This window comes from Lacerta agilis, chromosome 5 (genome assembly GCF_009819535.1).
Source record: "Lacerta agilis isolate rLacAgi1 chromosome 5, rLacAgi1.pri, whole genome shotgun sequence".
Lineage (NCBI taxonomy): Eukaryota > Metazoa > Chordata > Lepidosauria > Squamata > Lacertidae > Lacerta > Lacerta agilis.
The window spans coordinates 36,543,611-36,556,206 of NC_046316.1; the positions used below are offsets into that span (position 1 = coordinate 36,543,611).

Genomic DNA, 12,596 nt, shown 5'->3' on the forward strand with positions numbered 1-12,596 from the left:
AAATACAAGTGGAAGCTTCATATGAAATATAACCCACATGAGAACTACTTATGACCATTAATAAGTGTAGCTGAAGCCTATTTCACAGCTTGAGAAGTCACATAAACCATGCACACTGAGGCTCTGTCAGAAGGCAAATCGTCTTCAATGGTTATAGTGCCCATTCACAATTGTAGGGGCTGTTAGACTATCTGGCACTCTTAAAACCTGAGCTGGCACAGATGTGCCGGCACTATGACCCACAGGGGTAATTTGGGGTTTCTGTAAAACAAGAGAGACCAACAGGGCAAATGAATGTATTCTCATTCTGCTTCCAATGTACACACCACAATGAGATGTAATGAGGAAACATACATGGCCATACTATCCCAGCCTAACTCCATAAAGTTAACTAAGTGAACCATTAAATTGACCCTTCCTGTTCTTGTTAGGATGACAGCAGAGCCTTTCAACAGAAAAAATACACTAAAAATAAACTTTTAACCTTATGCCATAAAATGCAATAAATAACTTCACATCTATGACCTCACAACCTGACCCCTGAACTATATATGTAGAAAGAACAGTTCTTATCTATTTATTTTTCTCTAGGTGGACACATCTTTTTTTAAAAAGCATATTAAAGTTACTATACCTGGAGTAGCAGCTTCTCTATAGTCAAGATTCTCACCACTCATCCTTTGAAGGAAGGATAGAATGGCTGGCAGGCCCTTCTGTATCACCTCAAGAGGAGGAAATTCTAGGGGACAATGCCTGAGATTCAAAGCTGTAAGTGAACTTATGTTACCTGCCAAAAGAGAAAAAAAGGTTTAAGTTGACCACCATCAGTCACTTGGGAAAATTCAATGCACTGGGTGGAATTCAACACTAGGTCTACCTAGAGCAGACCCACTGCAATCAATGAACATGAATAAGCTACGTCTATTAATTCCAATAGTTGAATTCCACCCACCGCCACGTAAAGTTTTTGTGACACATCTTATTCAGAGATGGTCAACATTCCTAGGGGGTTAAAGACAAACACAAACATATTTATGCACTCAATAATGTAATTCTTCAGCAGCAGCGTCTCCTTCTACAACACTACCTGTACCAGGGGTGCAGAATCATCTTGCTGTTGAGGAACACTTTCCCCTCCCAAGTAATTTACACATTGAGGGAGAGAAGCTGCATGTTAGGGATAGGTGGAACCAGAGCCAAAAGTGGCAGGACCAGAACAAGGCACTCATTCTCTCTCACTTGCACGCCCTTTTCTCCCTCTGAGCTTTTCCCTTTCACACTGTTTCCCCACTATTTGCTACCAGTATGCTACCAGTAACAACTGTATGTGGCCCATGGGCTGCAGGTTCACCACCTTGTACCAACATAGCCTCTGCTGCCCTTTCTCCTTTCTGCCCCAAAGCATTCTCCAGGTCTTATTCCAGCTCTGCCCTCACTTTTCTCAGCCCCGTTAAGTAGCTGCCTTTTCTTCTTCCCCTCAATCTAATACATAATCAGTGGAGACTTCCTACTGATAGGTCCCACAGATTGTATTTCTATTGCTACTGTTGGGCTCAGGTCTATTTCCTGCCCAGGCTGTATCAGCTTTTCCTGTCAAACCTCTAGATCTGTCAGCATGGGCCTGGGAAGGAGATATAGAGAGGTGGCTGACAAATGGAAATCTTGGGTGGCTGCTTTCTTGATTACCCGCGAGCTAGACATTTGAAAAACCCAAGAGCTACATGTAGTTTTCATATACACAGTTTAATAGATCTTAACAGTACTTTCAGAGAGCACAAAAAGATGACTCATTCAACTGTCTGAAACCCAAAACAAAAGATGACATGGGGCAATTCTTGTGCTTTTGGAAAATAGCTTTGCAATTGTTACTATACGGCCTATTACGTTTACGTGTTTTTTCAATTGGATTTGCGTAATATAGGCATTCTGGTGGTTTTGGGAAAATACATGCCTCTTATTTCATACCAAGTGCAATCAAACTACTCTGTGATTTCCCAGAAATGAGGTTAAAATGCTTGTAATGCTGCCTTTACATATTCTTTTAAGATGCTTTCAGGCACTATGGAAGGATCCCAGATCAGCAGTATGTTTGTCATGAGGGCGGATGGTATGGCCTAATTTTGTATTGCCTGAAAGCATGGAGTCAATTCTCATATACAAACACAAAGAACAAGTGAAATACCATGACAGTCGCAAAGACAGAATGTAGTCACTGGTTCCTTCACAGAATTGGAAATATTGTAATATCAACTTCTACTGAGCAAAGTGTGAAAATGTGTGATCTAAACATGTTTTTAAAAGCTTTAAGCCAAAACTGTATAGCAAAGCTACAGCTAAAACTTTGCTTTTAACCAGACAGGGTAGATTCCTTAGAAAACAAGAGATCCAGGCCACAATTCTGAAGTCTTCAGTTGTCTTATTGAGAAAGTATCCTTTATTTAAAAATGGGACATGTTTAAGATATATTTACAAAAACATAACAGCGGTGTGACATCTATGGCTGCATTTGAGTGACCCCTGTGTAAAATAATAACAAAGGAATAAGAGAAAATGGTATGATATGTTGTAAGAATGTATTATAAAATATGAATAGATGGAGGTAATAATTATAAGTACACTCGATATTAGAAATGTTAAATGCATTGGGAGTTGACAGGAAGTCTATTACACTTTAGTAAGAATGCTGAACAAAAGAGATTGTATAAGATTGAATCAATTTTTATCTGTATATTTATATAAGATTATTTACATAAGATCGTTTTTTGTTTATATAAGTTTTTGTTATTTATGAAACTCAATAAAGCATTGAATTGGAGGGGGGAGGGAAGAGAGAGAAAGTATGAAAGCCCTCTCCCTGAAGTCCAAAAATAACGTGCTTGTTAAGCCAACAAACCGCAATGTGAGAGATTCTGCAAAGGCTGCAGAATAGCTTAAACCCTTTCCTCCTTCTCTAGAGCAAATTCCAGTGGTGCATATGGGTCTTTTGCATGCACACACCTTTGTGCATTGAGATGACACCCTATTTACTTAGATTTATAGCACCACATCCTCCATACTAGGAGCAAATAAAAAGTACTGTAAAACAAATGGCAAAAAGCTTCCTGTCTTAAAGGCTCATAATCTAAAATGCCAGCATATAATTCCAAAGAAGGCCACAACTTTATTTTGACATAAGATAGGCAGAGACATCACTGGCAGCCTAATCACTAAAAGAAAACTATTCTGCACAGAAGCTGATAAGGGAGACAGGGGGGTTGTGGACAACAAGCAACATGATGCAGTCATGCTGCCCCAAAGTCATTCACCTGGGTGTGCAATTGGTATGCACTAAGTGCTTAGGTAACAAAAGGTCAAGGAATATAGGGAAACGGGATAGGGCATCTACACCCAATGTAGTGTTTTGGGAGGTATGGTCCAGACCACCCATCAACCTTCCCCCTCTCCTCTTCTACTGGAGGGCAGGAACTTCCCTTACCACTAGTAGAAATGTGGGATGTCTTAGTTATACCCAGCTTTATTTATATATTTTATTTAAAATATTTACAAATCACCCTTCCTTATTAAAAGCTCGAGGCTGCTAACAACCAAATAAAAATGTAGTTTTATCAATTTAAAATATCACAAAATCTTCAAACACTAAAAACACTACACCCACAGCAGAAATTCAGCCCCTCAATCTCACCCAGCACAGAAATTGGCAGGCAGCTGGAGGAGGCATGCAACTAAATAAGCCCTCTTCCAGCCCCCAGCAAAACAGTAAACTTTTTTGTAGGCTAGTATTTTTTGTGCTTGTTTACAAGACTAGACGAATAAAAATAATGCATAAAAATCTCCATAGTCAGATCATAGAAATATATATGTTTGCACTGCTGCAGGATGAAAACCTATACTACTACTTTTTGGAAAATGGAAATTTTCTTCATATGAATTCACTGTTTGGTAAGAAATATTTTTTACACAAAACAATTGCCTATTTTCAGGTAAACAGAGTTAACATCAGATTGGGGAGAACAATATGAAAAGTGTCAAGATCCTGATAGCAGTTAATAACAGATTTTTCCCACTGCCTAGAAAATGATATTTTTAAAAGTCCATTCACAGCTTGAATGAACATCATTCTTTCTTTTTCAGCCTCACTTTCTGAGAGTGCAATACTTAGTATTCTGTATGGGTCTATACTTTATTCATGACTGCATTATGCAGCATATTTGCACATAAATTCTTTCCATGAAACCATTTCTGGAAGACAAATATTGTTATAGATTGTTTGCCTTATTCTAAATTGCCAGCAATTAAAAGCCATTATGAACACTGTAAAACAAACTTCCTCTAGAGGATGGCCCTCTAGAAATTTTAGCTATAATAAGAATGGTAGTCTTGCTGTTCCCAATATGGATTTTCTGTTCCTCTTTGTCTTTTTCTTTTCCTAAGCTCTCATCACCCACTCATATGTGAAATTCTGTATCATGTAAAAAATCTCTGCCTGCCTGCCTACACACACACATATCTACAGCCCTCCTTTGTCATATGGTAAGGAATGCTTTCTTAAGAGGATACAAGGCTGTGATTTTATCATGACTCTCAAAGTGCACAAAATCCCCAATGTAGGAGGATGAACAATGTATAGATTTCTTTCCACGTAATATCCATGACTACTATATAGCAATAATGTAAGATATTCCTTAAAGAAATATACAGTGAAGTTTATACATTAGAAACATTATTGTGTGCTGGAATATGACATACTTTGGATGAGGAGGGTCCATATTTGACAAATTGTAACAAGCAGAGGGAGAGGCTCAAACTTTCAAGCATCTTTTGACAGTTGACCCACCAGGGATATGTCCATTATGTTCTCATAGAGCCCAACATATAATTGGGTTTCATTAATATGGATGCTATATAATAGATGAGTGGCTTAAGTTGCTCCAGGATGCAGTTTGTGTTTAACTGGTGTGATTCAACACTGCTAAAAAGCTGGTACGGGTGTGCAACTATACTGGACCCAGAACTAGTAGTAGGCTTCGAATGAGCCTTCATTTAAAAAAAAAAATTACAGAGCAATCAACACTCCCCTTTGTCAGGTTGGATTGAGCAAGGGCAGTGCTTTTTTCTGGAGGATGCAGGGGTACGGATACCCCTAAACATTTTGTGAATCTAAGTTTGGCCTCATTGAGGGCTAGTATTTCAATATGAGTAGGAAAATGAGAGTACCCCTAAACATTTTTTAAAGAAAAAAAGCACGGAGAAAGGGTGCTCTTTGTCCAGTTCTGACAGCTAAACTGGTTTCAATTGGCACTTCACTGATGCAGAACTGCCCCCCCCATCCACCTGCTGAATGTGTGGGTGTGCTGCTGGCACGATACCCACCAACAGCCAGTAGAAGGCCCTAAAACAGGGCATTCAGAATTGGGGAGGGGCTAAGCTTTCCTGGATTCCACTGGATCCTGAGCCTCTGTCAAAGCTGTGGAGTGACATCACTGTGATTGGATCACTGGTGGAGGAATGGGAGTGCAGAGGGAGCGGACCGCCCCCGGCACCACTATTCCGGTAGGGTGCCATGGCAGCGCCCCCTCCCCCTGGACATGCGCTGCACACCCACCCACACCCCGCCCCGCCTGCTCTCCGCCCCCAGTTGCGGAGCATGCAGCTTCGCCACTGGTTTGGATCAGGTCAAATCATTTTGTCCCTGCTTCTGCTGCTGGTGGGGTAAGAGAGTTTGGACTAAGTCCCCAATATACTTGCATAATAGAATTAAAATTACAAAGCAAAACATGCAGACACCATTAGAAGTGCTCCCTTGTTTCCGCCAACAAATCAGGTCAGAGCTGTGATTGACAAGTGTTATGGAGGAAGTCACACACACACACAAATTGAGAAAACCCTAAAACAGCTTCAGAATCACCCAAGAAGTCCGCTCTGTGGACAATTTAGATGGTACCTCCTGGTTTGTTTCGGAAGCTACACTTTGGTCTTCATTTGCATGTGTGTGACTCTAAAGACAGACAATGTAGAAGGGACTGCCTGGTTCATTGCTGAAGAGACTTACTGGCTCCCCTCGAAGCTGTTTTTCATCTTCCCTATGACAGAAGTAGTTGTTGTTCAGAGAAAATAACTGAGAAATTCAGAGTGTTAGCACACCTGTGCCTGGGCAGTAGCGTCCATTAAAAAGCAAGAAGTAGCAGCAAAGAGAGGAGTTTGTGCTCTTTTTAACACATAATTAATTTCATGCTATTTTAAAAAGAAAATTAAAATAAATTCCAAGTTTGGGACTATTAGAAAAATTACCATACAAATGCAAACGCATCATCAGTAAATCCATACTGCAAGTGGTGCTATTATGGTTGAGAAATATGAGTAACGCCCAGTGTCCCACTAAAGACTCTAGCATACATTCAGAGCAAGACCGGGCTTTGTTTCAGATGGCAGGGCGGGTGGGTTAAAAGAGATTTAAGATTTTCATCAACCAATGCTCGGATGCCCATGCTTGGATAATTTCAAGATGAAATTGTTAAAAAGCAAGCAGTGTTGTGGTTAATTGTGAATACCTCATAATGATGGTAGCAATGGTATCAGAACAGGTCAAAAAGCTGCTCATTAAAGGATTTGAACCTTTAACTTGAATATACTCATTTAAGTGTTTTACTAGTGGCAACAGCCCATCCCCATGAATCACCCTATATCCGCCCCCTAAGCAGGAAACATATGAATCACCTCTCCCCACTGTCTTGCTGCTACAATTAACATAACAGCTCCTGCAACTGCAATATTCTTAAAACAACAACAACAACCAAATACACAAAGAGGCTGGTTAACAGTACTGGGTTATCACACTCTACTCTTTCACAGCTTCCCTCCACCCCCAATGATTACTATTGCAAGGCTGGGGCTACATTACAGGGCTGTTGTAACGGACACTATCCGTGTTGAAAGACTGATGCTTCGGCCTTCTCTGTACTGGGATTTGCCATTACTTGTACGGGTAAAAAAAAAGGAGCTTAGATCCAACCTCCTCCCCTAATGATTCCAACCAGTAAAGGAAACAAGAGTTTCCCAGTCAACCTCTAAGGAACTATTACAGAATTCTGAATCAGACTGGCCATGGTCCTAACAATCATTTACTTCAGGTCTGTTGCTATTATATATTAATTAAATCGTGGTTATGCCACACTGTGCCTCTACATAGGTGCATTGTGCCATGGTGAAATTTGTCCAACGTTCCTTACTATTCAAGAGAGCATTTACAATAAATGTAAATTACTAAAAATTACTAGGTTCCCTTAAGCATTTACTGGGGAGAGAGGAGTACTTACCAAGCTCAACAGGCAATCTTTTAATAGGATTTCTTTCTAACAGCAGCGTTTTCAATTGCCTTTGCAATAAATAAGAAAACAAAATGTAAATATAAAATAAATCTAAATGAAAATGTCCAAAATTGTTAATTCTCTAATTTATTTTTTGAGCCTATCAGAGAAATAACAAGACAAAGCTGCTGGATCAGGCCAATGACCTATCTAGTCGAGCATCCAGTTCTCACAGTGAGCAACCAGATGCCTATGGGAAGTCTGCAAGCTGAATGTGAGCACAGCAGCCCTCTGCACACCTGCAGTTTACAGCAACTGGTATTCAGAGGCATACTGCCTCTGACAGTGGAGGTAGAACTATTTCAAAGAAACAGAATTATACAGGTGGATTCCAAAAGAGATCTTATGGTTAGTATCCAAAAATAGAAAAATGTCATGTCCTTCAGAAGTTAGGTCACTTCACTTGGGTTCATCAGATAATGGAGGCAGGTGCTGCGATGGAGCAGCATTTCTATATCAGACAATGTTTAAACTTGATTAGATGACCAGTTTCAAAATACTTTTAGCCATATCATTTTAGGACATATACTTCCAAATAAGTTCCCAAGCAATATTTTTTTTTAAAGTTTTTGGGCCTCAGTCAATTCATTTACTGAGTTTTCAGTTTATTTATAGTCAGCATAATATACAAAGGACAGGGGGAAGGACAACAAAAATGGGTAAGAGTATAAAAGCAAACTAAAAAAAGTTCTATTCCATAAACTGGCGAAGCATGCAAATGCATAAAGTTCCAAGCAAAACAAATGGGTATACATTATCTTGTAGCTTGTTACACAAATAAATTATAAATGCACTTCATTTTCCCATTTGACTTTTATTATGTTTGTAAACTTATGCATACATACAATATCCCAAACTTTAATAATCCATTGTTCCAAAGTTGGTGTCTTTTTTAAATTAACTATTATAACAAATAGTTATGTCACAAACAGTTAATAGATGCAGGACCAATTCCTTATGTTCTGCTAGTACATTTATATAACCAAACAACATGGTTAAGGGATCCATTGGCAATATATATCCAGTTATTGCCTCAATTTCAGTACATCTTGACACTGGGAATGTACCTTAAAAGAGGCTTGCTGTTATTTAGCAATCACAGGGTGCTTCTTTGAAATTCATTTTGAGGAAGCAGTTTGGATTCAAATCGCTTCCTACATATGTCTGCAAAAGAAAATGTGTTCCATTTGGATGGGAAAATCTCTACTGCGGTGGATTTAACCTTGCAATTGTTCATTTGTAGCCACATCCATAGCTGCCCCACATCTGACATCACTTATGTCAGGTGTGAGGTTGGCAAGTGTGGTTGCAAACAAAATGAGACCTGTGCCGGACCAGCTAGGGCTCTGGGCCAGAGTTTCCGCACCACTGTTCAAAACAAAAAAGTGACCAATTTAAGCACACTTTTTTTAAAGTGACTAATGTAACATGTAGTTTGGCCTACAACCAACTGTGTTAAATCTATTTCTTATACTGTACTATAATTTCTGAGGTCAACTGGAGAGAAATGGAATAATACTTAATTTCATAATGGGTATGTATTGTTCAACAGACAGAATAATTTAAAAAATGATAAACAAGTGAAAGGGCAGAAGACTTACTTGTGGCATCCAATTCCAGGGGGAAGCTCTTTAATTTTGTTGTAACGCAGATCGAGCCAAACAAGGTTTGGCACATTTTGAAAGAAATCCTCAGGAACTACAGACAGGACATTTCCTTCCAGATGCAAATGCTAAGACAAATATATAACAATAACAATAACAATAATAATTTATTATTTGTACCCCGCCCATCTGGCTGGGTTTCCCCAGCCACTCTGGGTGGCTTCCGACAAAGATTAAAATACATTAAAATGTCACACAGAATATGCAACAATTGCTTGGTGTATAATTCATGTATTATTAATTCCGGAGAAATACTCAAAAATGTGTAAAACTTTAGAATTATTCAAGAAAGTATATTGGAATAATTAAATTGTACTTTTAATTTGAACACAAGAACACTGTTAAGTTTTTATGCTTTATAATTGGGCTACTCTTTACTGATAGGATATTTTAACAACTGTTCTTATGTACTAGTGGTTTCAGCCCGTTAAAATAACGGGCGCTAGAACATATGTGGTGAATTTTTTTTTTTAATTCACTTTTTAAAAATATTTATTCTTTTTTTGTCCCAATGAATTTCAGCAAGAATAAAATGTAGATCGTCCCTCAGCTCTTCTTCCCTGGCTGGGAGGGAGGGGTCCACCATTCTGGGGTCCAGCTCAGGTGCAAAATGTCTTGGGCAGGCCTTGACATCAAGTGACTGAATCATCAAAAGGAAAATACACTTAAATGCACTCCTAGTGCAGGATTTAATCCATGTTGGATGGAAATACTTTAATATAGGGACTGGAAGCTGGGGGGAGCAGGAAACATTTTGGGGGAGGCCTGGGAGTAATCAGATAGAATTGTGTTCAAATTATATATAATCAGTATAAAAGGAAATTTTGTAAGGGGTACGTATTTTTGGATCTCTTTGAATAAGTATCAATAAATAATTTTAAAAGAGAGAGAGAAAGAAGGAAATTAGCAAGATAAAAAAGTGGATTATTTGTTGCAGGAAGGGGGCTAAAGATCTCAAAATGTTGGGACACCCCTGTCATTCATGTTAAAAGTACAGGTCTTAAACCGTGCTGAGAAAGGCTCGTGAACAGCAGAGTAGAGCTGAGGGACCTCGGGAAGCTTTATAATTCAAGATGCTGTGATCGCCTTAAAATGGGCAGCTCTCATCCTCTGGCTTCACATTCCTCCGCATCTCAACCTGTTCCTTCCCTCCGGGGCGCATCCTGACCCACTCCTGCTTCAGCAACCCTCCTGCTGCCTTAAACCTAGCCTTGCGAGGCAGCGGCTGTCTGGAGGGCTCGAGTGCTTTTTGACGCCTCCTCCCACTCCTCCCTTCAACTTGACACCAAATTCAAAAGGGTGGAGGCGGGGGAAGCAAAGGAGGAGAAAAACAAACCTCCGCCGCTTGAGAAGCAAGCCTGAAACACACTCCACCCTCCCCGTCAGCGCTTCCACCTGCGCTTGCGCGAACGCTTCGCGAATTCCTATTCCTGGCGAGCGGAGGGTCCCGAGAGAACTCGCGCATGACCATTAGGAGGACCTGTCTAGCTCCCGGCTACCCAACTCCCGATCCCCTCAGTGCCGAAGACGCTCGGCTATCTCCGTTTTCCGACGCGACTGAGGAGAGAGAGGGTGGGAAGGAAACGAAGGCAGGAGCTGATGCCGCGGGGCTGGAAGATGGCGGTTGGGATGGGGAGGAGGAGGCGGCAGCAGCAGCAGCAGGCATGGGGCTGTTGGAAAAGGCAGCGGGGCTCTTCGCGCTGGCGAGGCTGAGGGAAATGCCGCCCCCGCTGCCGCGTCCCCGGGATACTCTTCTCTCTCCGCTCGACAGCCAGAATGGATGCGGGTGGCACGGGAGGGCTCAGGGGAAGCGACCGACAGGGGAGAAAAGCGCCCATTTGCTCCCACCCCCCTTTTCACTTTCGGAGAAAGCGCCTGTTTGCTTCCCTAGCAGCGGCAGCGTGGCCTTCCTCCTCATCCTCCCCACTTGAACTGCTAGACGCTGCTCGCGCCGATCTCTCTCCATCCAATCCCTGTGTCCCTGGAGCACATGCGCAGTAGCGCAAACCCAGAGACACACGGACTGGACGCAGAGACACTTGCATTTTATATATATAGATGAGAAACTTACTCTAAGGTTAAGTAACTTGTATATGTCATCCGTTAGATGCTGTAGATCTTTTCTACTCAGATCCAGAGAGACTGTAGAATCAGACTCAAGCTTGTCAAGAGCCTGGCAGATACGACTTGATGAACCAGAATCAGAATCACCTCTCCTTTTGTTTTCTGGATTATCACCACCAGCACCATCAGTTTCTGAGGAAGTCCACTTTTCCTCCATTTGATGAGAAACCACTTGGCCTAAACCAGAAACCTACACACTCATCATCCAAAGGTAAGCAATAAGCTGAAAAATAACAGATTTTTTTAAAATAGAAAAACAGGAAGGTACCAACAACCCCACAGTGTGCTATAACAGAAGTATATAATGTGGGTAAATCAACCACCTAAATACTTTATATCGTCTGTTCACACAATCAGCTTTCCAGACCAACAGGAGTAACTTCTTTCTTTACACATGGGCAGTAGCCCCATTAGAGCATTGTTCTTTGTATTTCCAAATATAACAATAAATTTTTTAAAGTAATCTCTCAATGGTTAACCTCCTATCTTAGAACACCAAACAGAAAGCTACATCAAACAGAATCATTACAAATGAAAATAAAAGACAATAAAATCCACATTTAAATCAGCATAATTAACAGGATAGCAAGGTATTATCTTAAGAATAAAAAATTGAAAGTGTACGAGAGGATGGGGAAAGGGGACTGCGAGTGGCAATATTTGTAGCAGTGGGGTTCTGAACACTAACATAACATCTCTTCCCTTTGAAGAAATCAGTGAAATTGGTTCTAATGCTCAAAGTACCCTCACCCATAAAAGAAAATTTTAAACTACAAGAATAAGTTCTCTCTGTGGTAAAACTTAAGTAGAGTAGTACAAATTACGACTGAACTTTAACACGTTCATTAGAACTCCAGTAGTAATTAACATGTATGTACACGTATCAAAACGCGCACACACTCGTGCCATCATCACACGTGCTATTTCCCCATCCCTGGATGGTCACGTGCAACGTGTGAAACGCCCCCCCCCCCCCCGCGCGCGCTGGGGCATAGATAACAACGAGAAGCTAACTACAAACAAACAACAAAAACTAGCTGCTGCATTAAGGGTCCATGGTGACAAAGGAGGAGCCGGGAAGACGGCAATCCCCCCCTTTCCTGATTCTGAAACTCTTTGATCCCAGGAACGTGGGTTCGAGCCCCACGTTGGGGAAAAATATTCCTGTCTGGCAGGGAGTTGGACTAGATGACCCTCGTCGGTCCCTCTTATGGTTCTGATTCTATGGACCTTTTCTCTCCTGAGTTCTGTAGAGTTAAAAGCAGCGGGGCGTTTTCTCCCCACAGAACCTGAAACTCGCTTTTTACCCTTGTCTGTCTTCCCAAACCTTCCTCTCTTCCCGCTTAAAAAGGGTCCCCCAGCAGCCAGCCCCCACTTTCTCACCGACTTCTTCGCCGGGACTGTGAAGGCCGCCCAGAGCCAGAGTGGGGCGACCTCCTCTTCC

At 41.1% G+C, this 12,596-nt stretch overlaps 1 protein-coding gene across 5 annotated transcripts in view; it reads right to left on the bottom strand.

Moving 5' to 3' along the window:
- Positions 1–11,403, bottom strand: part of LRRC27 (leucine rich repeat containing 27) — a 38,089-nt gene extending 26,686 nt beyond the window's left edge. For 4 of the 5 annotated variants that reach the window (XM_033149343.1, XM_033149344.1, XM_033149342.1 and 1 more), the window contains exons 1-4: positions 11,100–11,403; positions 8,966–9,096; positions 7,314–7,372; positions 635–787 (exon numbers count right to left, since the gene is read on the bottom strand). In XM_033149343.1, the coding sequence (XP_033005234.1) occupies positions 635–787; positions 7,314–7,372; positions 8,966–9,096; positions 11,100–11,309 (553 nt within the window). In that variant the 5' untranslated portion in view covers positions 11,310–11,403. The remainder of the gene's footprint in view (positions 1–634; positions 788–7,313; positions 7,373–8,965; positions 9,097–11,099) is intronic. The other variant, XM_033149346.1, reaches the window with a different exon arrangement.
- Between the last annotated feature and the right edge of the window lie 1,193 nt (positions 11,404–12,596).